General features: G+C 43.4%; 1 protein-coding gene across 1 annotated transcript in view; it reads left to right on the top strand.

Annotated features, from left to right (window-relative positions):
- Positions 1-23,975, top strand: part of LOC147748365 (volume-regulated anion channel subunit LRRC8C-like) — a 290,742-nt gene extending 266,767 nt beyond the window's left edge. The window contains exon 2 of the mRNA XM_086927977.1: positions 21,588-23,975. Coding sequence (XP_086784103.1) covers positions 21,588-23,975 — 2,388 coding nt within the window. The remainder of the gene's footprint in view (positions 1-21,587) is intronic.
- Positions 23,976-27,179: the final 3,204 nt, after the last annotated feature.

The following is a 27,179-nucleotide window of genomic DNA, read 5'->3' as shown; positions in this document are numbered from 1 at the left end:
AGTCTATAGTCTTTGCTAAACCTGAGAACTGCTCCATTCACCTACACTGTACTCAGTGCAACACACACTCCAAATACCACTCAGTGCCACATAATTGCACGCCACATAATTACACTGCACTCAATGCAACATACACTCCAAATACCACCCAGTGCAGCATAATTACATGCCACATAATTACACTGCACTCAATGCTACATACACTCCAAATACCACTCAGTGCCACATAATTACACGCCACATAATTACACTGCACTCAATGCAACATACACTCCAAATCCCACTCAGTGCCACATAATTACACTCCACATACTTACACAGCACTCAATGAAACATACACCAAATACCACTCAGTGCCACATAATTACACGCCACATAATTACACAGCACTCAATGCAACATACACTCCAAATACCACTCAGTGCCACATAATTACACGCCACCTAATTACACATCACTCAATGCAACATACACTCCAAATACCACTCAGTGCCACACAATTACACACCACATAATTATACTGCACTCAATGCAAAATACACTCCAAATCCCACTCAGTGCCACATAAGTACACGCCACATATTTACACTGCACTCAATGCAACATACAATCCAACTCCCACTCAGTGCCACATAATAACACGCCACATAATTACACAGCACTCAATGCAACATACACTACAAATACCACTCAGTGCCACATAATTACACGCCAGCTAATTACACAGCACTCAATGCAACATACACTCCAAATACCACTCAGTGCCACACAATTACACCCCACATAATTACACTGCACTCAATGCAAAATACACTCCAAACCCCACTCAGTGCCACATAAGTACACACCACATAATTACACTGCACTCAATGCAACATACACTCCAAATCCCACTCAGTGCCACATAATTACACACCACATAATTACACTGCACTCAATGGAACATACACTCCAAATACCACTCAGTGCCACATAATTACACTGCACTCGAAGCAACATACACTCCAAATACCACACAGTGCCACATAATTACACTGCACTTAATCCAACATACACTCCAAATACCACACAGAGCCACATAATTACATGCCACATAATTACACTGCACTCAATGCAACATACACTCCAAATCCCACTCAATGCCACATAATTACACGCCACATAATTACACAGCGCTCAATGCACCATACACTGCAAATACCACTCGGTGCCACATAATTACACGCCAGCTAATTACACAGCACTCAATGCAACATACACTCCAAATACCACTCAGTGCCACACAATTACACACCACATAATTACACTGCACTCAATGCAAAATACACTCCAAATCCCACTCAGTGCCACATAAGTACACGCCACATAACTACACTGCACTCAATGCAAAATACACTCTAAATCCCACTCAATGCCACATAAGTACACGCCACATAATTACACTGCACTCAATGCAACATACACTCCAAATCCCACTCAGTGCCACATAATTACACACCACATAATTACACTGCACTCAATGGAACATACACTCCAAATACCACTCGGGCCACATAATTACACTGCACTCAATGCAACATACACTCCAAATACCACACAGTGCCACATAATTACACTGCACTTAATCCAACATACACTCCAAATACCACACAGAGCCATATAATTACACGCCACATAATTACACTGCATTCAATGCAACATACACAACAAATCCCACTCAATGCCACATAATTACACGCCACATAATTACACAGCACTCAATGCAACATACACTGCAAATACCACTCGGTGCCACATAATTACACGCCAGCTAATTACACAGCACTCAATGCAACATACACTCCAAATACCACTCAATGCCACACAATTACACACCACATAATTACACTGCACTCAATGCAAAATACACTCCAAATCCCACTCAGTGCCACATAAGTACACGCCACATAATTACACTGCACTCAATGCAACATACACTCCAAATCCCACTCAGTGCCACATAATTACACACCACATAATTACACTGCACTCAATGGAACATACACTCCAAATACCACTCAGTGCCACATAATTACACTGCACTCAATGCAACATACACTCCAAATACCACACAGTGCCACATAATTACGCTGCACTTAATCCAACATACACTCCAAATACCACACAGAGCCACATAATTACACGCCACATAATTACACTGCACTTAATGCAACATACACTCCAAATCCCAATCTGTGCCACATAATTACACTCTACATAATTACACAGCACTCAATGCAACATACACTCCAAATACCACTCAGTGCCACATAATTACATGCCAGCTGATTACACAGCACTCAATGCAACATACACTCCAAATCCCACTCGGTGCCACATAATTACACGCAACATAATTACACAGCACTCAATGCAACATACACTCCAAATCCCACTCAGTGCCACATAATTACACGCCACATAATTACACTGCACTCAATGCAACATACACTCCAAATCCCACTCAGTGCCATATAAGTACACACCACATAATTACACTGCACTCAATGCAACATACACTCTAAATCTCACTCAGTGCCACATGATTACACGCCACGTAATTACACAGAACTCAATGCCACATACAATCCAAATACCACTCAGTGCCACATAATTACACACCACATAATTACACAGCACTCAATGCAATATACACTCCAAATCCCACTCGGTGCCACATAATTACACGCCACATTATTACACAGCACTCAATGCAACATACACTCCAAATACCACTCAGTGCCACATAATTACACGCCACATAATTACACTGCACTCAATGCAAAATATACTCTAAATCCCACTCAGTGTCATATAAGTACAGGCCACATAATTACACTGCACTCAATGCAACATACACTCCAAATCCCACTCAGTGTCACATAATTACATGCCACATAATTACACAGCACTCAATGCAACATACACCAAATACCACTCAGTGCCACATAATTACACGCCACCTAATTACACTACACTCAATGCAACATACACTCCAAATCCCACTCAGTGCCACATAATTACATGCCACATAATTACACTGCACTCAATGCAACATACACCAAATACCACTCAGTGCCACATAATTACACGCCACGTAATTACACAGCACTCAATGCAACATACAATCCAAATACCACTCAGTGCCCCATAATTACACGCCACATAATTATACAGCACTCAATGCAACATGCACTCCAAATCCCACTCAGTGCCACATAATTACACTCCACATAATTACACAGCACTCAATGCAACATACTCTCCAAATCCCACTCAGTGCCACATAATTACATGCAACATAATTACACAGCACTCAATGCAACATACACTCCAAATACCACTTAGTGCCACATAATTACACGCCACATAATTACACTGCACTCAATGGAACATACACTCCAAGTCACATAATTACACTGCAGCCAATGCAACATACACTCCGAATACCACACAGTGCCACATAATTACACGCCACATGATTACACTGCACTCAATGCAACATACACTCCAAATACCACACAGTGCCACATAATTACACGCCACATAATTACACTGCACTCAATGCAACATACACTCCAAATTCCACTCAGTGCCATATAAGTACACGCCACATAATTACACTGTACTAAATGCAACATAACCTCCAAATCAAATAAAAGAATTTTACAATGCCATGCGCAGCGTATTTGAGCGGAACGACCCCGCTGGTGATCCTTCCGGCCCCGTGGGATCGGAAGTAGCCCCACTGGGTTTGATGTCTTTGGCTCCATGCACGATGCCGGTGGGGCCTCAAGGATCCAAACCCAGATCTGGTTCAACACAGGTCATGCCAACGCGACCTTCCTCGGTGTCGAACCCGAAGTCGGTGCCTGTGACATTGCTGATGCCTGTCAGTGGTGCAAGCCCCATCCTTGTCCCCGATGACACAGAACGGCATCGATCTACGCCGATTCCGACATCAACAGAACCTAGACTCAGGAGAGGAGTGGGAGGGGGCTGGGGACCTTCTTGAGTACCAGGATGTCTCTGATGAGGATTTGGTAGGACCAACAAGGCAAATCCCACTGCCCAATAATTATATTCAACATGCTAATCGTCACTATTCTGAATTGTCTCTGAGGAGAATTTGGACTTGCATGGGAATCCTGGGGACACTTCACCAGATACTGGCATACTCTCAACTCCTACAGTGGCTACGGAGGAGAGAGCATCCTATGCCATGTTGGTAAAGAGGGCAGCTGAGGTCCTCGGACTGGAGCTGCCCTCTGTTCAAGTCAGGACTAATCTCCTAACTGAGGTTCTTCAACCTGGGGCTTCCACTTCCAAACCCCTGTTGCTCTTTAATGAGGCACTTACGGACGTACTTCTAGGAACTTGGTCCAAATCTAGCACAGGGGCTGCTGTGAATAGAACGATTGCAAGCTGCCATTGCCCAGCCTCGGGCGACCCAAAGTTCCTCAGCCATCACCATCACCCCAACCCAGATAGCTTGGTGGTGCAGCCCTCTACGTCCTAAAGTGCATTCCCTTCCGCCCCTCCGGATAGGGAATCCAAGAGGTTGGATTCACTTGGGAAGAAGATGTTTTCTTCCTCCAGACTTGCATTGCGGGCAGAGAATCCTGCATGCTTATTGGGCCGTTTGTCCTATTTCCTTTGGGAGACAGTTGCGCAAGTGCTGCCACTAGGCAGATCGATTTCAAATATGGTGGCCCGAGGCGTCATGCCTGGCTTCGTACCACTGGCTTCTCGGGTGATTTCCAAGCTAATTTGATGGACATGCCCTTCGATGGAACGTACCTTTTTGGGTAAAAGGCTACCTCAGCCTTGGTCAGGTTCAAGGACTCTCATACTACGGCCAGATACTTGGGCCTTTTCTCAACTCCACCCGGCCAGTCTTCCTTTTGCCCTTTTTGTCGCAACGGAAGGGGTTTCCAGCAGTGACAGCCCTACCCCAGTTACTGTCCTGCACAGACCGCCCAAGCTGTGCGAGGACATGGACGCGGTGCATTCTGATCTCGGCATGGAGACCAGAAGTCGTCTACCACACTGCCCCCAGAAGCTGCAGCCTCCAAGCTGATTCTGCGGAACCACACTACACCAGTTGGTTGGAGAATTTGTCATCATCTCCCCCACTGGAGATCCATAACATCGGACAAGTGGGTCTTGCAGACCGTCCAGGAGGGCTATTCTCTACCTTTCCTTTCTTTTCCTCCTACTATTCTGCCAAGTCCGGAATGGCTGATGGAGGATCATTTAAAGTTGCTCCAAGAGGATATTACGGCTCTTTTGGCCAATGGAGCTATAGAAACAGTCCCAGTTTCAGAAGTAGGCAGTGGCTATTATTCCTGCTACTTTCTGATTCCATAGAACAACAAGATTTTAGATCTTTGGACTGTCAATCTCTTCCTCAAAAAGGAGAAACTCAAAATGCTCACTCTGGCTCAGGTCTAGTCTGCCCTAGACCAGGAAGACTAGATGGTAGCATTGGACCTGCAGGAGGCATTTTTTCACATTCCCATCCAGCTGGACCACAGGCGATACCTGCGGTTCAAGGTAGACCACTAGCACTTTCAGTTTACTGTGCTCCCCTTCGGCTTTACCAGTGCTCCTCAGGTGTTCACCAAGGTGATGGGGGTGGTTGCAGCTCATCTGCTCAGGTTAGTGGTGTCGGTCTTCCCCTACCTCGATGACTGGTTGTTGAAGGCATTCTTGTTCTAGGCAGTCATCTCCCACATTAAGACTATGGCAAACCTCCAGCATTCACTGGGGTTCTCTATAAACGTGCTGGGGTCACACCTGACTCCTTCTCAGATGCTCTGTTTCATCTGAGCTGTTCTGGACACAGTGCAGTTTTGGGGTTATCCTCCAGAGCAGTGAGTCCAGGATAATCAGGCTATGATTCAGATATTTCAGCCTCTATCCTGGATTTCGATTAGACTGACTCTGAGGTTGTTGGGCCTCATGGCCTCCTGCATCCTGTTGGTAAGACATGCCAGATGGCGTATGCGGGCTCTCCACTAGACAAGGAGGGTCTGGTATCCAGAGCTTCTGAGAAAGAGTGTTGATCCTCCGATCAGGCGGCCCCTTTGCGAGGATCCTCCGGTGCAGCAGCAGGGGAGGATTCTCCACCTGAACCGGTCAACTCTATGCCTCCATGTGTGTAGATTGAGCAGCAACAGTTGATAGCCTTTGACCTTACTCCCGAAGTCTGTAACGGTTTTCTAGTGGCCAAGCGGCCCTCCACTTAAACGGTATACGCCTGCCGTTGGCAGAAATTTTTATTATACTGTACAGAAATGTCAATTGACCCTCTTTCTGCTTCTCTTTTCACTGTTCTTCTATTCATTCTAACCCTTGCCCAGTATGCCTCTCCCTTGGGAACTCTCAAGAGTTACCTTTCTGCTCTGTCAGCTTTTTTGCAACTTCCAGATCAGCCCCCTCCCTCCAAGTCTCCTATTGTAAATAGATTTCTAAAAGGGCTGGCAAACTTGTTTCCACCCACGCCCATTGCTAGGCCACAGTGGGACCTTTATTTGGTCCTCACCTACCTAATTTGTGCTCCCTTTCAGCCTTTGCACAATTGTCCCCTCTGGCTGTTGACCATCAAAACAGCCTTCTTACTGATGATTACATCGGCCCAGAGGGTGATTAAGTTGCAGGCATTATCCAGTTCACCTCCTTATCTTTATGTCTTTTCCAGACAAGCTGGTGCTTAGCACCAGGGCAAAGTTTTAGACCCCATTCCGTCTGGGTCAGTCCATCACTTTGCACACCTTCTTTGCTCCTCCGCATCCCTCTAAGGAAGAGGAGCGTCTCCACTGACTGCGCCCAAAAAGAGCCCTGTCGTTGTACCTTGACCACACAAAAGAGTGGATGACCAACTCTTTGTGGGCTACGTGGGAGCAAAGAAGGAAAGGGCAGTGCAGAAAAGGACCATCTCTCGCTAGGTCATTCTTTGCATCAAGATTTGTTATGCCTTGGCAAAGAAGCAGCCCCCTGAAGGATTATGGCCGTGGTTTGGGGTGTCCCAGTACAAGACATCTGTCATGCAGCAACATGGGCATCTTTGCACAAATTCGCAAAACATTACTGCCTTGATGGGCAAGTACGCAGGGATGGACATTTCGCCCGTTCAGTCCTGGAAGACTTTTTAGTATAGGATGTGAGTCCACAACCCACTGCCGGGATGGTATGGGTCAGGTATCTGATTCAAAGGTAATAAATCTGCAGCTAGAAGTCTCTATCAGATGAGCAAGTTGCTTCCCTTTGGTAATGCATTATCTGGTATAAACTCTTTCTAGCTGCAGATTACTTACAGCCCGACCCATTCCTCCCAGCTTTGCGGACTGATATTGTAGGGCTAGGGCTGTTTCACTATTCAGGGCCCTAGTTTTGCACATGATTACGTCAGTTACTTCTTGGCTCTGTGCTTCTGGCATGGAAAATATAAAAGTACTGACATCCGCTCACCTGGGTGGCACCTAAGTAGGCACCACAACGTCATAACCAATGCTACCGATACGGATGACGTGATTTTTTCAGCTAAATTTGAGGTAGCGAAACGTTGGGGTATCCATGCAAGCCATACCTCACTAAACACCCCAGGGTGTCTAGTTTTCAGAAATGTGTGAATTTGGTAGGTTTCCCTAAATGGGCGTGAGCCAGGGGCTAAAACCCAGATGCCCCCCTGCAAAACCAGGTCATTTTATGATAGGTAATTTTGAAGTCTCCATAATACGTTTTGGGCCTTTGCCTGTCGCAGGTACTTGACCCACCCACACAAGTGAGGTACCATTTTTATCGGGAGACATGGGGAACGATGGGTGGTAGGAAATTTGTGTCAGCCCGGTGATCCTACAACTTTCCCACGAAAACATTTGAGAAAAATCTGATTTTTTCATCAACATTTGAGGTTTGCAGGGGATTCTGGGTAGGGAACTGTTCGGGGATCCACTCAATCCATACCCCCCTGGACTCCCCCGAGTCTCTATTGTTCAGAAATGGGTGGGTTTGGTAGGTTTCCCTAGATGGCCGTCAAGCCCTAGCAAAATGACACCTCACTTGTGTGGGTGAGGCAAGGGCCTGTGACTGGGAAGAGCCAAAAACATAGGGATTAAGGGTATATCACAGAGAATTATAAGCACTACATTAAAAAAAAATGTGTTTAGCCAATTCTGCATTAGACACCCACACAAGTGAGGTATCATTTTAGATGGGAGACTGATGGGAACGCTGTGGGGTAGGAAATTTGTGCCGGCACAGTGATTCCACACAGAAATATGTGAACAATTTGTTTATGGCAGCTAAATTTGAGGTTTGTAGGGGATTCTGGGTAGGGAAATGTTGAGGGGGGTCCACGCAAGCCATACCTCACTGGACTCCCCTGGGTGTCTAGTTTTCAGAAATATGTGGGTTTGGTAAGTTTCCCAAGATGGCCACCAAGCCAGGGGCCAAAAACCCTTGTGACCTACCTTGCAAAACCAGGTTGTTTTGTGATAGATAATTTTGATGTCTCCTGAATACGTTTTGGGCCTTTGCCTGTCGGGGTACTTGACCCACCCATGCGAGTGAGGTACCATTTTTATCGGGAGACCTAGGGAATGCTGGGTGGTAGGAAATTTGTGGATCCATGCTGATTCCACAACTTTCACAAACAGAAATGTGAGAAAAATGTGATATTTGCAGCTAAATTTGAGGTTTGCAGGGGATTCTGGGTAGGAAAACGTTGGGGGTCCACGCAAGCCATACCTCGCTGGACTCACCCAGGTGCTAGTTTTCAGAAATGTGTGAGTTTGGTAGGTTTCCCAAGATGCCCACCGAGCCCGGGCCAAAAAACAGGTGACGCCCCCTTGCAAAACTAGGTTGTTTGTGATAGGCCATTTTGATGTCTCCTCAACACGTTTTGGACCCTTGCCTGTCGCGTGTACTTGACCCACCAACGTGAGTGAGGTACCATTTTTATCGGAAGACCTAGGGAAACGCTGGGGGGTTAGGATATTTGGTGATCCATGCAGTTTCCGGTACTTTCCCACACAGAAATCTGAGAAAAATGTAATTTTTTCCAGCTAAATCTGAAGTATGCAGGGGATTCTGGGTAGGAAAACGCTGGGGGGCCCACGCAAGCCATACCTTGCTGGATTCCCCTGGGTTGTCTAGCTTTAAAAAATGTATAGGTTGGCTAGGTTTCACTAGGTGCCGGCAGAGCTAGGGTTCAAACTTTGGAAAAAAGGGTCCGTTTTCACTGTGGTGTGTCCATCTTGCATTTTGGGCTGTTTCCTTTTGCAAGCACTAGTCCTACCCACACAAGTGAGGTATCATTTTTCTTGAAAGACTTTGGGGAATGCGGGGTGGGTAGAATTTTGTGGATTCGTGCAGATTCCGGAACTTTCCACCACAGATATGTGAGGAAAATGTGTTTATTTTTACAAAGTTTGAGGTTTGCAAAGGATTCTGGGTAGCAGAACCTGGTTAGAGCCAGACAAGTCACTCCATTCTACATTCCCCTGGGTGTCTAGTTTTCAAAAATGTATAGGTTTGCTAGGTTCCCCTAGGTGCCGGCAGAGCTAGGGTTCAAATACTACAGCTAGGCTCTTTGCAAAAAAAGGATACGTTTTCACTGTAAAAATGTGGTATATCCACATTGCGTTTTGGGCCTTTTCCTGTTGTGGGCACTAGGCCTACCCACACAAGTGAGGTACCATTATTCTTGGAAGACTTTGGGGAATGCGGGGTGGGTGGAATTTTGGGGATCCATGTAGATTCCAGAACTTTCCACCACAGAAATATGAGGAAAATGTTTTTTTTAACAAAGTTTTCAAGAGATTCTGGGTAACAGAACCTGGTGAGAGCCAGACAAGTAACCTCATCCTGTATTTTCCTGGGTGCCTAGTTTTCAAAAATCTATAGGTTTGCTATGTTTCCCTAGGTGCCCGCAGAGCTAGGGTTCAAAATGTACAGCTAGGCCCATAGCAAACATAGGGGCCCGTTTTCACTGTGAAAATGTGGTGTGTCCACGTTGCGTTATGGGCCGTTTCCTGTCGCGGGTACTAGGCCTACCCACACAAGTGAGGTACCATTTTTCTTGGAAGACTTTGGGGAATGCAGGGTTGGTGGAAATTTGTGGATCCACGCAGATTCCAGAATTTTCCACCACAGAAATGTGAGGGAAATGTGTTTTAAAAAAAAATAAAGTTTAAGGTGTGCGTGGGATTCTGGGTAACAGAACCTGGTGAGAGCCAGACATGTCACCCCATCCTGGATTTCCCTGGGTGTCTAGTTTTAAAAAATGTATAGGTTTGCTAGGTTTCCCTAGGTGCCGGCAGAGCTAGGGTTCAAAATCTACAGCTCGGAATTTTGCAAAAAAAGGGTCAGCTTTCACTGTGAAAATGTGGTGTGTCCATGTTACGTTTTAGGCTGTTTTCTGTCGCGAGCTCTAGGTCTACCCACACAAGTGGAGTACTATTTTTCTTGAAAGACTTTGGGGAATGCAGGGTGTGTGGAATTCTGTGGATCCACGCAGATTCCAGAACTTTCCACCTCAGAAATGTGAGGAAAATGTGTTTTGTTAAACAAACTTTGAGGGTTTCAAGGGATTCTGGGTAACAGAACCTGATGAGAGCCAGACAAGTCACCCCATCCTGGATTCCCCTGGGTGTATAGTTTTCAGAAATGCATAGGTTTGCTAGTTTTCCCTATGTGCTGGCAGAGCTAGGGTTCAAAATCTACAGCGAGGCAAAAAAAGGGTCAGTTTTCACTGTAAAAATGAAGTGTGTCCTCGTTGCGGTTTGAGACGTTTCCTGTCGCGGGCACTAGGCCTACCCACACAAGTGAGGTAACAATTTTATCAGGAGACTTAAGGTAACACAGAAATGTAGAGAAACTGTTAATACCTTTTGACTTTCAATGCATTGCTGCCTTCAGAATGAAAGACAATGTGTAAAAAAAAAAGTCACTTTGAAAAATGTCATATACTGCTCATGCTAGTATGGGTACTCATAATCTTGGAAATGTGCAAATAGCTACTGTTTCTAAACTCTATATTATGTTCCAATTTTAGAAATACATAGGTGTCTTTCATTCCAATTTTTCACTGTATATTTTTTCTCAAATAATTGCTATATACCTGGTATATAATAAACGAGCATTGGCATAGCCAATAGGTCTCACCTTTGGGAAGTTATAAGTGTTTAGTTATCCAGCACAATATCCTTCATGCAACAACATCAACTGCTGCATGACTAAACACTTATAAGGTCCAATGCTTGTTTGAAAAGGGAACTGATGGGGGGATCTAGACGTTTTCTTCATGCCAAGAGCAGTTGAAACCACGGTTATCATACAATTTCTATGCAGGAGTGTGATTATCCGATATTTCATGAAATTTTAAGTTGTTGTGATATATATCCACTCAAATGTAAAATGTTTTGAAGGAACCCTCTCCTTATGTATTATTCGGCGACAGTATGACAAATTACTTTGCTGTACATGAGTATGTCTTTACTTTTTATGCCTGTGGGGGTGGAGCTTGTGTGGACGTTCTGCACTTAAACTGGTTGATCTCTATAGGCATCATGTGATCAAGACCGGGTCGCCCCGGTCGAAACGTGTCATGCTGCTGGAGTGAAAAAGGAATAAAGCACTTATTTTGAAAATCTGCATTGAGTGGTTTGTACCTGCTTTGTTGTCGTGGATTCGACATTGGGATTCTTCATTGGATATATATATATATATATATATATACACAAACATATATTGGTGATGAGGGTGAACCTAACTTGGACTGCGGCAAGCCTGGGCAGCAATTTCTCTATATTTGCTTTATGGAAGTGGAGCTCTAACTAATAGAGGGCTCTTTCTGTTTTTTCTTTTCTTTTTCCAAAAGAAGGTTCCAAGGGATTGTATACCACTGGCAATCCTGGTTTGGGAAAATTAGTTTAATAGGAAAGCAGAAAAAACAAGTAAGGCAACAACGTTAGGAGGGATGATAACAAAATGGCTAAGAGGTGGAATAGGGGATATATGAGGGCCCACATGAACACATTTGAAAAATGTAGGAGGAGGAGGAAAATAGACTAATTTTAAAAATGTGTGAAAGGGAAGTAGAGAATTGCACTCTCTAAAAAAAAGAGAAAAAACCTGTTGTATAGGGAGAAATTAGTGTGAGAGATTAAGAACGAATGTAATGGTGCGAAGCAGTAACCTTGTGAGCAAACAGCAATTTTAAAAGTGGAAAATCTATAATAATGTGACCATTGCCACGGCCACACAATCCATAGTTCTAGTGGCCTTGATCTAAGGGATTTAAATGCAGTAGGGGGGTGAAGGGGGCCTGTCTGATAAATGTACGCACTTTTATTATATAATTACAATGGAGATGGAGTTATGAGCGACATCTAGACAGTTCTACTCACACATTATGCGGAGAGAGAGGGATTGAAATGTAAATCCCTCAAGGGTATAAACAGGCAGAGAAATGACGAGGAAGGTGTGAGGAAGAGACGTAACTGCATCCTTGGTATAAATGCATCAGGGGATGAGGGGAAGTATGACGGTTGCATAAATATCTATGGATTTGCATGTGGTAGAAAAAGGAGACAAATAAGAGTGACATTTAAATTGTGTGTGGCTTTGCAGGAGGGGGAGAAGGGGGTCTGACGGAGATAGTGCAGAAGTGTAGTGGGCAGGACAGCGAAGATGTGAGAGATGATGGGGGCAGGTCAACACGGCGAGGAAACAGCCTCACTAGAGTGGGATCTGTCTGAGGGCGGACTATAAATAAGAGCTTCGGATGGGGCATCCTTTAGAAGGGTTTCTAGCACCAGGAAAGGGAGTGAGATAGAGCCTCGAATCGAGATGCAACATGACTGAGGGTAGACTTGGACCACAGGTGAGGGGAATAATACTTAAAAAAAATCTCAGCTGGTGGAGGAGAAAAACAGGAGGAGTTGAGAGTCTTGGGGAGGATAGAGGAAAGGGTGCATGGCAGAACTTGTCACTTGAGGGCATGGTATAGGGTCTGAAAACCCTTTCTGATGTTTAAAACAGCATCTGTGGAGGGGGCGGCAAAACTTTAATACTCTGGCACATGTCCTGGATGAGCGAAAATTCCCCCGAGGGATGGTGGCACAAGCGCTAGGAGGAGAGCAAGCTTTGTCGTGTCCAGCCCGGAACTGCAGTAACAGGCCTGCAGCACGCACCGCCAGCAGGCGTGAGCGAATCAAAACAAAAGACCAGCTCGAGATAGCAACAGAAGACAAGCGCGGCAGCAAAAAAACAGATGGCCCGGTTAGCTCTTTCCAAGCACTCGTGTTTGTGGTGGCATCCACCTTGCGGGAGCGAGCAGATGCACATGCGGCCATGCTAATTGGAAACAGATGGCCCCTGCGCGCCACTGCTTGCTCCCGCAAGGTGGATGCCGCCACAAGCAAGAGTGCTTGAAAAGAGCTGACAGATTCCAAAAGGTCATCTCCTAGAGCAGCTCATGCGCGTTGCCTAGGCGAGACCTAAAAACCATTCCAAGACGCTGCTCAGTTATTGCCTCTGGGTTCATCTGGTTCTTGGTGAACCTACACATCCTAAATATCCCCACAACCAGAAAGGTCCAGCGGATGTAACAGTATATTACTTTCAAACAGCTTTCATAATTAGAAGACGTTAGGGGTGAAAATGTTGGCACAAATGGCTGTTTTCTTCAACTCATTTTCAATTTTTCAACTGTTAGTTTTTATAAAGAAACCTTGAAGAATCTACACAAATGACCCTTTGCTGAATTTAGAATTTTGTCTACTTTTCTAAAATGTATAGATTTCCAGGATCCATTATTGCGTTTATACCCATTTCTACTGGAAGAAGGTTGAATTCACAAAAAATAGCAAAAATAGGCTATGATCCGGTAAAATCCCAAAACTGTGTAAAAAATGTTCGTTTTCTGACAAACGTCTGTCAGTCCCTGAAAGCTGGGAAATGGTGATTTCAGCCCCACACACCCTTTGTTGATACCATTTGCAGGAAAAAAAACAGACGCTTTCATTTGCAGCACTTTATTCCCATTTTTCAACAAAAAAAAATGTAGCTGCATTTTGGCTAATTGCTGGGTACCTTCCAGGGGAATCCATAAACCCCGGGAACCTTTAGAATACCTGTGATGTTGGAAGAAAAGGACACAAATTTGGCATGGATGCCTTATGTGATCAAAAAGTTACAAGGGTCTAAGCGCGTACTACGCCAAACAGCCAAAAAAGGCTTAGCACAGGGGGTGGGGAAGGCCTAGCAGCGAAGGGGTTAAATAAGGTCCCGGCCGTTTACCACCCAACCATCTGGAACTCCCTCTCCCCCAGACCCCCTCTTCCTTTTGGCATATGATTCTTCCACTTCACTAGAATTAAATACTGGAAGTGGGCAAACCTACACAGTGACAAGCTAGGATTGGCCATGCTGTTTAGTTTTCGAGATATCCAAGGATAATGACAGCAACTCATTCTACTCTGAGAGGTGCATAGTCCTCACTCCAGATCCTCCTGCAACAGTCCTCCTGTCGAGCTTGCCCGCAGTCTGCTGCCCTCTCCTGCCTGTATATCTGCTGCCCTCTGTTTGTGCTTCCTCTGCTAATTTATTTTTCTGTTTTGCCTTTTCTGCTTGTTTTCCTGTCCTCTGTTTTGCCTTTTTGTGGTAGTTGTTCAGTCCTCTGTTTTACCTTTTCTGCTAGTATTTTTGCCTTATTTTGCCCTCTTCTGCTCTGTTTGCCTTTTCTACTTGTTTTTCTTCTGTCTGTTTTGCCTTTTTCTGCTAGTTTCTTCCCTTTTCCTGCCGTTTCCCTCCTCTCGCCACCCAGCGGCCTGACCTTCTTCTAGGACCTACTTAATGGAGGCTGCAGCGTGACCCCATTGAGCAGGTCCTTGTGCCAGCTCCCCCTGTGACAGTGCTCCCGTCCAGCTTGCCTGTAGTCTGCTGCCCTCAGCTGCTGCCCTCTGTTTGTGCCTCCTCTGCTCATTTCTTGCTCTGTTTTGCGTTTTCTGCTCGTTTTTTTGCCCTTTGTTTTGCCTTTTCTGCTTGTTTTTTTGGCCTCTGTTTGACCTTTTCTGCTCGTTTACTTCCTTCTGTTTTGCCATCTTCTGCTCTGTTTTGTCTTTTTTGCTCATTTTTCTACCCTCTGTTTTGCCTTTTCTGCTTGCTCTTTTCTGCTCGTTTGACTTTTTCTGCCCTCTTTTTTGCCCTTTCCTGCTCATATTTCTGCCCTTTGTTTGCCCTTTTTCTGCTCTGTTTTGCCTTTTTTGCTTGTTTGTCTGCACTCAGTTTTGCCTTTTTTTCAGTTTGTTTCTTCCCACCTTTCCGCTCCTCCTGCTACCCAGCGCCCCATCCTCCTCCCAGGATCAACTTAATGGAGGCTGCAGCGTGACCCAATTGAGCAGATTAATGTGCCAGCTCCCCCTGCCAAAGTTCTCCTATCCAGCTTGCCCGTCTGCTGCCCCTGCTGCCTGTCTAGCTGTTGTCCTCTGTGCCTCCTCTGCTTGTTTCTTGCTCTGTTTTACCTTTTCTGCTTGTTTTTCTGCCCACCGTTTTGCCCTTTTTCTGCTCATTTTTCTGCCCTCTGTTTGGCCTGTTCTTTTTGTTTGTGCCCTCTGTTTTTCCCGCTGCTGCTCTGTTTTGCCTTTTCAGCTCATATTTCTGCCCGCTGTTTTGCCTTTTTGTTTTTCTACCCTCTGTTTTACCTTTTCTGCTCGCTCGTTTTTATATCCTGTTTTGCCTTTTTGTGCTTGTTTCTTCCCTATTCCCGCCGTTCCCTCAAGAACTAGCTTTTAGATGGAGACCTCGCTCCTGGAAGAGATAGGAGACTTTTTATGCATTTCCCCTCTACCGCGACCCAGGATCCCTTACCGCTCAAATAAAGGATCTCTGCTCCGTACAGGACTTGGGGGGGGATCATTGCCTCAAAAGCTCTAAGCATTGGTCGATGTGACATCTCTCTATAATCCCTATTAAACCTTTTTAAACCTTTTTAAACCACATATGGAAGAGTGTGCTTTAGCTTTTTGTGTTTCCAGATGGGTGTTCCAATTTAAAGACTTATCGAACCATATGCCTAGGTATCGATACTCATTGACTGTCTCCAATTTGAGATCACCAATGTACCAACTAAACCTGCTTATCTTTTTCCCAAAGCATGAGGTTTTTGTTTTGTCTAGATTGATTGTTAGAAATTTGCTAGCACAGTATGTATTAAAGGCGTTGAGCTTTCTTTGGAGGCCTCTCACGGTCTGGTCTACTATTACCTGATTGTCTGCGTAAAGTAAGCAGGATACCTTATTTCCATCCATTTTGGGGCTTGCACTACCCTCAACCTCTAGGTGTGCCGGGAGGTCTGACAGAAATATAGAGAAGAGCTGGGGGGCCAACACACAGCCCTGTCTTAGTCCATTGGCGATGGGTATTTTTGGGGTCAAAGATCCCACAGTATCCTTAATGACTTGCCCCCAGTTTTCCCTGTGTAGTTCCTTTATTATGGTCAGGAGGTCTTTGGGGATATTTATTATCGTTAGAGTATCCCATAGGCAGGCCTGGTCTACTGTATCGAAGGCTGCTCGGAAGTCGACGAAACAGCAGCATAGCTTGCCGTTTTGTTCCGTCGACTTCTTTGCCATAGCCCATAAAGCAAATCCATGATCTATTGTAGAGTGGCCCGCTCTAAATCCTCCCTGTTCAGTGGGTACTATTTGGAACTCTTCTACTCATGCGTTCAATTGGTTCTGTACAATTTTTGAGAATACTTTCTCACCTATGTCTAGGAGGTTAATCAGCCGGTAGTTTTGCGGAGCCTCCTTGCTCCCTTTCTTGTGAATTGGCCTAATTATGGCACCCTTCCAAGTAGGTGGCATTTTCCCTTCTTTTAATATTACATGGAACATCTTGGCCAAAAATCTTGCCCACCATTTTACCTCCGACTTCAGTATTATTGCAGGGAGATTATCTGGTCCTGCCGCACGGGTTAGCTTAAGTTCTCTTATTGTAAGCTCTACTTGTTCTTCATTAAATTTGGATATTAAGTCTTCAGATATTTTTTGCCATATTTTGGTCTCTACATACTCTCTTGGAGCTCTTACCCCGTACAGTTCCCTTATGTACTCATCCCATGCGGCCTCACTCACCACGCAATTTAATTCTCCATCTGTTGTTCCAGCTGCTGCCTTTACCAATTTCCAAAATTGCCTTAAGTTTTTTTCCTCTATTGCTTCTAACAGGTCTAACCAGCATTTCTCTTTATATACCCTTTTTGCGTTATTTACCATTGCTTTGAATTCTTTTTTCAGCTTGTTTATATGTTCCTGTCCCTCTTGTGTGAAGATCTTTTTTTGCCTTCTTTGTGCTGCCGGTATCTCCTTTTTTTTGGTTTGGCACTCCACAGAAAACCCTTTACCTCGGTTTGACAGTTTTACCCTATTGATTTGATCCCTTTTTAGTTCTATTCTTAGACACTGAACCACTTCTTCTAGCTTTCCTATGAACCATTCTAGATTTTTCTTCTCAAAATTTTCAGGTTCCATTTTCATTTGCATAGCCTTCAGTTTTTCCATATATTCTTCGGTTAGTCGTGTCGTCACCCGTTTGGGGTACTCGACCTCCTGGTTAATCACTGTTTCTCTCTGCAATTTCCTTCCCCCAGATATTATTAAGTGAAGAAGCTTATGATCACTCACCTCTTTTTGTTCTAACCTAAATCCCCTAACCTGGGGGAAATTCCAGGCTTGCATAAACATATAGTCGATAGGGCACTGCTGTTGTGGTGAAGAACATGCTCAGGCTCTCCGTCCACAGCTTCCACTTCGGCACTTGAGTTGAGGGTGGGCCTCCTAGAAGGTTCGGATGCTGGTATGTTTGCCTTGGTGTTACTCGGGTTGTGCAAGTATTTTACCCTTAACTTCTGTGCGCTGAACTGAGGCATGGACTTAGAGTTGGCTCCGGCATCTTGGGGCCTTTTTTGTTGCCTTTCATGTGCCTCAAGCTGCACTAGGCATTATGAGATGTGACCTTTCCTGAATGCTGGTGTCCATGGATGTCAATTCACTAAAATGCCAGCAAAAGTGACAAATGCACGCCCTTTGAACTTTACTTTGGCTCACACGCACATGCTTACACATACTAACACATTCACACACTCGCACACATATAAACACACTCTCCTCTGCAAAGATGCATACAATATACATTTACCAGCATTTTTACTTACCTTAGCTTCCAGATAGGGTCATATTCCAGCTAATGTACTTCATGTTTTATTACACTAATAGTGAATAATATTATTCACAATTTGTATAATTTAAAAAATGACAGAAACCAGGCAAGTGGAGCTCCAACCAGCATCCATTAGGATGAGCTGCCCTTGTGTTCCAGGCACTGATTTTGCCATCTCTGAGGCCAGGAGTCGCAAAAGCAGTGCCAAGGATAGCAATGGGCATGCCAGGGGCCCCATATGTGACGCCTGGCGACCCCTTAATGACGTCCATTCTGGCTTCCCTGTAACACATGAAAGTTACTGGATTCTACAGCTTCTGTAAACACAGTCTTCAAATAATTGTATATTTGATTGTTATGAGTAACCTAAAAACTGTGAAGAGCTAGTATTATACTGCTGTTATTTTTTATGTTGTAATCATTATTTTAGGTTTCCAAATAAATGATTGCCAAACCACTTTCAATTACGTCATATCCTGTTTTGCGCTATATAAGGGAAATTTGGATCCAGTTGTGTCACGATTGTGCTTGTGTGATTTCTCACTCACTGGATTCATGGATTTGTGCTTTTTCCAATTTTTTGGCCTTAACTTCCCTTTGCTCTTTGCTTTGCTACTTGGCCTGGACAGTTGGAAGTTTTTTCAGGTCTCAGGCTTTTCCTTCCTCCTGTAAATTATTTCATGGAGCAATTCTAGACCCAGTTCAATTCTGGTGCCTTTATTAGTTTCTGGAGGTAGTAGGCAGTTTCTATGTACTGACAATATGGTTCACCCAGCGCCAAGAAGACCTGCTCTTTTGTGACCATGTCAGAAGGCCTAGTGGGTGGGCCTGGTGTCTCTCAGTTATTTGGGTATTACTTATTTATATTTGTTTTGCATTGTTCTATTTTATTCATCTCGAGAAGTGTCTCTCTTCCACCCATAGCCATGCTGAGGGTAGATCAATGCTGTGCACAGGGGCCTACCGTGCTGCCAGTTGTTATTCTGCCCGCCTCAAGCACTGGCCATGTCTCCACATGCATTGGGACCTCTGGAGGTCCATCTGGCAACCCCTAGTGTCAACAGTGGGGTACCGTATGATAGGGGCCCTGCCTCCTGGTCTGATGTGCATCTCCCACCCAGCATGGGTATACTTCCAGAACCCGTTGCCCACACCACAGCCCAGGCAGCACTCTGCTCTCTTTGGTGGCATGGACGGTCGAGCCTCACAGTCACAAACGCGTCACCATGTTTTAGTAGCAGTGTGGTGCTGGAGGACAGGTGAGGGCCCAATTTGACACTAAAGTGACATACAAGTTCAGGTATGCACTAAACTTTATTACTGCTAATAACTACCTCCACCTTGGGTGCTTGCCCATTTAATAACTATAGTGATGTCAGGGACAAATTCCCCAGATGCCAATACGCAGGGAACACAACCTGTCGTTCCCCTCGCCCAATTAATACTGAGATTCGACCAGGCTCACCTATAACACACCCATGCACCTAAAGCCTATGGTATGTTTGGGCTCTCCCTTCCTCCTGTGGGACAGTCTTGCCTCCTTCAGGTGCCAATCTACACCACAATGGGCAGCTTCTACTCTCTTCTGCCACTGACTGCACAGCCCTTTTCAGTCCTGGGCATGCCATGCAGCGGTGTATGCTCGTGTGTGCTCTAAGCCACTTTGAGTTTGGCTTGGCATGATTCCCTGCTTCATTTAGCAAATATTACCTTGATATTTGTGTTTAGGATTTTAAATCAAGTATTTGGCGCCTTGAAATATCAGGTTGCTCAAGGGAGCTTCTAGTGAGTTTGTCTGCTTAATCAGCAACCTCGCTTCTGTCCCACACTGTGGGAGTAATTCTGATGAGCAAATACATTCTGGGGATTAGAAAACACAGAGGTTAAATATGGCATGAGGAAACGCAGTAAACTAAAGCTTATCTCTAGCAAAAAATATATATTTTTAATAAAGTCAGGAGCTAGAAATGTGAAGTAAAGAAATTAATAAATGTTCCACAGATTAGTTTTAAACACAAAACTAAAAATGGAAAAGGAGGAGAAAGTGTTCAGACATCTTCATCACTGTACCAGAAAAAACACGAAGGGATTACATTTGATTGTGATGGAAGCTGGGTTTGTGGTTATTCCTAGCTGTCTTAAAGTGACAGACCGGGTCTTGCTCTATATGTAATAGTTTGTATATAGCAATATTCTCATTGACTGAATGGGACAAGAATAATATCCTGCAAGGGTACTACCAAGGAGGCTGTTCAAAATAGATTCTATTGCTTTGCAAAGTTACCACGTATGCCTCTGAACATAACTTTACACGCCCCTTTGTAGTGGGTATTTATATTGGGATTGAGGGATGATTTGGCAGTAGTGCTTCCGAATATTTTCTGATCATATTTTCATCTCACCCTCTTTCTTTACTTAACTGAAAACGCTGGAGGAAATATTATGATGATGATGATCTGTGCAGACAATAGAATGAAGGTGATCAAGCTCTGACTGGCTTGTAACTTTAGACTTCTGTTAAATTGCCTCCAGCCACAGGACTCATAACCTTCTCCTTGTGTATGTGGGGTCAGGGTAGTTGTTGTTAGTTGCTGGTCTTGCCTTAGCTTTTCAGTCTCTTTGTGTTGTCTCCTGTCTTTCCTCAATTATGCCTAGATCTTCAGCCTCTTGCATCCTTTCTGCTCCACTCTGATGTCACCTCTCTCTCTCTGCTCTAGTCCACTCTGGTGCATCTCACCTCCTCTACTCCCTAATGTTGTGTCCCACCAGCTCTCTTTTCCTCTCCACCATGCTTTGCTCTGATGTCTCTCATCACCCCGCCTCAGTTATTTGCTTTCCATCCACGCTGCTCCAAGGTACCACACTACTACTCCTCTTCATCATCAATCCCCCAAAGACCTTCTTTTCTCACTTTCTTAAATTTAAAGGCCTGAGGTTGTCCTTCTTTACTGCATTCTTCCTCACAGCCTGGCACATACCACACACCTTTGCTAAAGGTCTGGATTCCAAGGGTGAATCTTCTACATCAAAATCTCTTATGGGGCATGCATTGCCACTTTGATGAAAAAGAAACATGTTTTATATAATTAAAGCCTCTTTATAACTAGTAATTAATTTGGTATGACAACGCCTTGAACGGATGTAAGACAAGGTAACCTGAGCTATCAAACATTTCCAGGTAAGAATACATTTCTTCTTAGTGAGACAGAATTACAGATAACTTTGCTGCTTTGCATAAGGATTAAGAAACTGTTTATAGGCATTAATGTGGATTTATTAAGTATGGAAATCATTTACTGAAGCTAAACATTTTTTTGTAGGTCTCTTATGAAAAGCTGTTTTGTGTGGCCACACCTCCTGGGCTATCTTTACCGGACAAAGTGTGGAACATGTCTGAACTGGAAAACATAAAAAGTACTATGCAGGACTTCGGATTTCAAACTAATTTGGACCTACAGTATTTTTCTCTTATCAACCAGTGGTGCTATGACAATTACATCCCACCCTTTACTAAATTCTTTCCTTATCTCATCCTGATGAATTCACTAATTATCCTCATCAGCAGCAATTTCTGGTTCAAGTTCCCAGGAACAAGTTCAAAAATTGAACATTTCCTTGCAGTGCTGGGAAAGTGCCTGAATTCCCCTTGGACTGCCAAAGCCCTCTCGGCAACAATATATGACGAGGGCACTTCAGATCCATCATTAATGTTTTCCATGTCAAAGGTCGCTAAAGGAGCTAGGCTTTCTGTTGATGTAGCGGACACTTTCGTCAGTAGACCTAGAATTAAAAGTGAAACATTTGACAGTATAGACGAGATTAGCCCCTTGGAAAAATCAAGTATGGCACCAAGGAAGTCTCATCCTCAGCTTCCCACGAGGGTTCAGACCAAACCTGAGAAAATCCTTGACAAAAAAGAAGGCGAACAAGCCAGGGCTTTGTTTGAAAACGTAAAGAAATTTCGAGTTCATACGGAACAAAAAGACATTCTGTACCAAATGTACAAGAAACAGGCTTTTATCAGAGTCTTAGAATCTGTTATCTTCATAGTTTACATAGCACTCTACGTCCCGGGCATGAACTATGTTTCCCATTGTGTTGACGAACTCAATATGACAGGGTTTACAAACTATTACTGCATCTATGGGATGTGGCGTATGAATAACATGATCTGTACAATGTACTTGATCTTGCTTTGCATTTACACCTGCCTTTGTTTTGTCAACTTTTATTGGATTTTTCACAGGAATCTGAAAGAATACTCCTTTGAAAGGATCCGCAAAGAATATGGCATTGATGATATTCCTGATGTAATTAATGACTTTGCCTTCCTACTTCATCTCATCGACCAGTATGATAGATTGTATTCCCGTGAATTCGCGGTGTTTTTGTCTGATGTGAGTGAGACCAGGCTACTACAGATGAATTTAAACAATTATTGGACGACTGACAGACTGAAGCAGACCTTGGCTATCGATGCACAGGGAAAAACAGAACTCCATCTTTTCATGATGCCTGGCATCCCAAGTCAAGTGTATGAGTTGGATGAAATTGAAGTGTTAAAGCTAGAGTCAATAGACATGACCATCCCCGCAAGTATTTCTAAATTGAAAGATCTAAAAGTGTTATGGTTGTACAACTGTAGTATAAAGTTGTCCACTCAAGCATTCGCTTTTCTGAAGAAAAATCTGGAAGTTTTGAAGGTGCGTTTCTCTACATCCCAGGAATTCCCAACCTGGCTATACCACATGAGTAAGCTTCACTGGCTGTACCTGCATGGACGGCTTCAAGGGGACATGATTAACATCAACTTGCGTTCTTTTAGGGAACTGAAGCAACTGCAGTTCTTATATTTAAAGCTCTTAATGGGAACAATCCCCTTACCCATTTTGGAATTGGCAGCCACTGTTACCACTTTGATCATTCATAATGAGGGTAATAAGCTACTTTCTCTTGTCAGTCTAAAGGAGCTAAAAAGACTCCAGCACCTAGGGCTTATACAGTGCAAGTTAGACAAAATTCCAAATTTCATTTTCAGTCTAACCAACTTAGAAGATATCAATTTGGAAGACAATAGTCTGAAGTCCCTTGAAGAACTGGTGACTTTCCAGTACTTAAAAAAATTATCTTCTCTGAAATTCTCCAAGAACCGAATTACCAGCATCCCTTCTCATATTGGACAGATAACCAACCTTGAAAGTCTTTATTTGAACAACAATTTGATAACCATACTACATCCAGCCATTTGTAATCTAAGGAAGCTCAGCTATCTAAACATTTCCTTTAATAGCATCCATGCGATCCCTTATGAGATAGGACAACTACAGGATTTGAAGTACTTGTTTGCATCTAACAATGACATAGCAGAATTACCAGAGGAATTGTTCACATGCACTAAACTTGAAAAGCTCGTACTTTCTCAAAATAAGCTGACTAGCTTATCTCCACAAGTGGGCAATTTGACAGAGCTGGAGTATCTGGAACTGACTGGTAACCAAATTGACAGGTTGCCGATAGAACTAGAGAAGTGTGTCTATCTCAGTAAAGCTCGACTCCAAATCGAAAAGGAAGTCTATGCTACTTTGCCTGTTTACTTAAGAGACCATCTGCAGAAGAAGGGAAGTGGAACCAGAATGTGGTATGCTTTATTTTATTTCAAGTATAATTTAAAAATGCTTATAGTGTATTTCTCGGTTTCTTTGTTATAGAGTATTTCTCAGTTGATTTGCTTAGAATGAAGCGCTAGAACACTGTACAAAATAACATGAACTGGGAAGCAGATGGGGAGCTTTTTGGGCTGGAGGTGGCTTGCGAGGTTTCCCACATGAACATTATGGCCATCGTAAATTAGGCCTGAGTGCTTGTAGTGTCACGGTTTACCAAGATTGAAGAGCTCCTGTTAAAGTTGCAAGACACCTTAAAACAGCTATACACTACTCCTTGTACAAGTAAACAACATGTACCAGTAATGGGAGATGACTCAGGCCAAATCTCAAACCTTTTTAGAGGCCCAAGTTTTGCAGACAAAAAAATACTGGAGATGTATTAGTAGCTAGAAATCATGGGTCTGTAAATTCATTAAATCCTTTACCTGAAGCGGGGTATGATCAAACATGCCATTGACTTTAAAATAATAACAAAAGCCCTGCTCCAGCCTGTGCATCAAGCCCATAAGAAATTAAACACTCTCCAGTTACCCCCACAAGCCACTCCCGAATGTTATGATTTTGAAAGGTGACCAACCATTACAAGATGGCTTTAGTAAAGATTATGGCCAACTGAAAAACAAGGCGGTACATTGGTTAAATAGAAGCCTAAGTAAGAAAAGTGTGTCTTACGATGTGTGTGGAGAGTGGATTGGGTTGAGACCACGCCGAAAAGGGATGCTTTTGATTGTGTGGTGGTAAACTTCACAAATGAGGCCTCGGTAGGACAGATCATAACAGTCTTACACCATCATAGTTGCTTGCAAAGTAGAATTGAAATCTTGCCTTTAGACTATTTCTATAGGCCTTGTAGTGCACCTCAAAATCGTCTCACCCATCCACCGCATTTTACCCCTTTTGCAGTGCCAATTTTTAATAGATTTGATCCTATTGCCCCTTCAGAGTAAATAGATTGACTTATCACACAACCTGATGGGCCTTCTCTCAGCCAGCTTCCAGGATCAATACAAGATGGTTTGTTAGATTCGCCAGCTGACATGGGATGTAATATTGCTTCTTGAAATATTACTTGTCTGCGGGCTAAGTGAAACACTCCTTACTAGAATAATTCCATAAAAATACTGGGATTTTATTTGTCTTCAAGAAACCTGGACACAAGAAGTTGGGTATGTAAAGAGGTATCATGCTTTTTGGGAGCCTGCACCTCGCTCCTTAGCAGGCAGAGCAAAAGGGGGGTTGGCTATACTCGCATCTGTTCTGATTCCAGCCTCAAGAGTATCTAAAGTATGGTCTTCCACATATTTTTTATTTAGCCTAATGTCTGGTCTGAGAGAGTTTAGCCTCATGGTGGTTAACTTTTATTATAACAGTTTCAAAGTTTTCAACCCAAAGGTTATTGCTCCTTTTTGAAGAGTTTGTGACATCCTTTCTTTGCAGGACAATACGTAAAACAATGGTAATGTGGCAGGAGATTTGAACTCAAAATGATGTTGTTTAAATGATAAGTGGGTGTGTGGCTTAACGAATAAGGAGGAATAAAATCTAACGCACTTTGCTCATACTGTGTATGGGGATATTTTGAATATCCTTATTTCAAGCCTTTCTCTGCTCCCAGCAAGCGACCTGGCAAAAAAAATTCGAATGAGTAAAGCTTACTCCCTACGTCTACAGGTTCTAGTGGGGGTAGTACTATTGACTATATTTTTACGTCACATGAACTGGCCTTATATCCACAGGATTTTATGGTTGTTCGAAACCGTTGGTTCTAGCATTAAATATTGAGGTAAAACCTGCCAATATGGATAAACAAAAAATTTACATAGTATGGGGTAGATAGGGATTAACAGTGAAATGGGCTAAGGTTATCCCGGACTTCTTCTCGAAGCAATTAGTTTGTAATCATTCACCTTTGATTGTCCTCTGCTTGGCGCCAAATCCTATAGGGCAGGACCTACAACTAGGCTTTGAAAATATTATGCATAATTCTATCTAGAAATCTCATAATGAACATCTGTAAAAAAGGGAAAATGCCCCATTTAGGTTGTTTAACTCTGAATGCTCAGCACCCCATAGAAAACTGAAAACCCATTTAAAAATAATTCCGCACCCGTTGTCAGACAGCAATATAAAGAAAAGGTAGAAGAGAGGAAAAGGGCTTTTAGAATGGAAGCAAGGAATGACATACAGAAAGCCAGATCACTAAGAGATAATTGACTTTTTTGGAAAATAGTAACTAAACCTTACTTTACAGACTCTAATGTACCCAAGCTCGAGATAGTAATATCCACAGATAAATGGGTATCACAGTATAGGAGCATTTTTTAATCAGAACATATAACCCCGGATATTACCTTCACACATACCAAAATAGCAAACACTGATATAGTACGGTTCAGACCTTGAACTTTGTTTGATTCATTATGTTTTGAGGTCATGTAAGTGGAAGAAGCAATTAGTAAATGTACAGTGGGGAAAGCACTGGGGCCTGTCGGCGTTCCAGCCAATGTTTTCAAATCAAATAAAGAACTGTGGGGCTCTTTTTTGACCAATGTTTTTAGAAATGTTGTTAGAGATTTTATCCCTGAATCCTGGAAAACGGCCATTTTGTCCCACTTTACAAAGAGGAGATAAGACTTCCCTGACATGGTATAGGCCTATTTCCTTAATTGACTCAAGTATGAAGATGCTGGGTAGAGAGTCATATTGCAGTGCCTGGAAAACCCGGTCACATAGAATAAAATATTGTCAAACTTACAATTTGGTTTTAGGCCAGGAGTAAGTACAATAGATCAATGCCTAAATTTATACTTGTAACAGGTAAAAAATGAGCTTTGCACATGGCCTTTATTTATTTATCTATGGCGTTCGACTTGGTAAACCGAGAAAAGTTATGGTCATTGATGGAGGATATGGGGGTAGAGAATGATCTTCTAGTGCTATTCGAGTGTTTACATCAGGATCTCGGTGTGAGAGTGCACTATAGTCCCCAGGGTGAATTAACATCCCCAATAAAATCCTCACAAGAAGTTAGGCAGGGATGCATCCTCGAACTGATTCTTTTGATGCTACATATAAATGGCATTGTCAAATATCTAGTTGCTTTAAGGCAAAATATTCTTGTTATGGGGGCCATCAAATACCTATTTTACTATATGCGGATGATGCCGTGCTAATTGCATGAACATAAAATGGCTTGCAAGTATTATTGGATGGTTTCGCAACTTTTTTGACCACTTTAGATCTTAA

This window comes from Lissotriton vulgaris, chromosome 1_1 (assembly GCF_964263255.1).
Source record: "Lissotriton vulgaris chromosome 1_1, aLisVul1.2, whole genome shotgun sequence".
In the NCBI taxonomy this organism is placed as follows: Eukaryota; Metazoa; Chordata; class Amphibia; order Caudata; family Salamandridae; genus Lissotriton; species Lissotriton vulgaris.
This window is presented reverse-complemented; position numbering and strand designations above follow the sequence as displayed.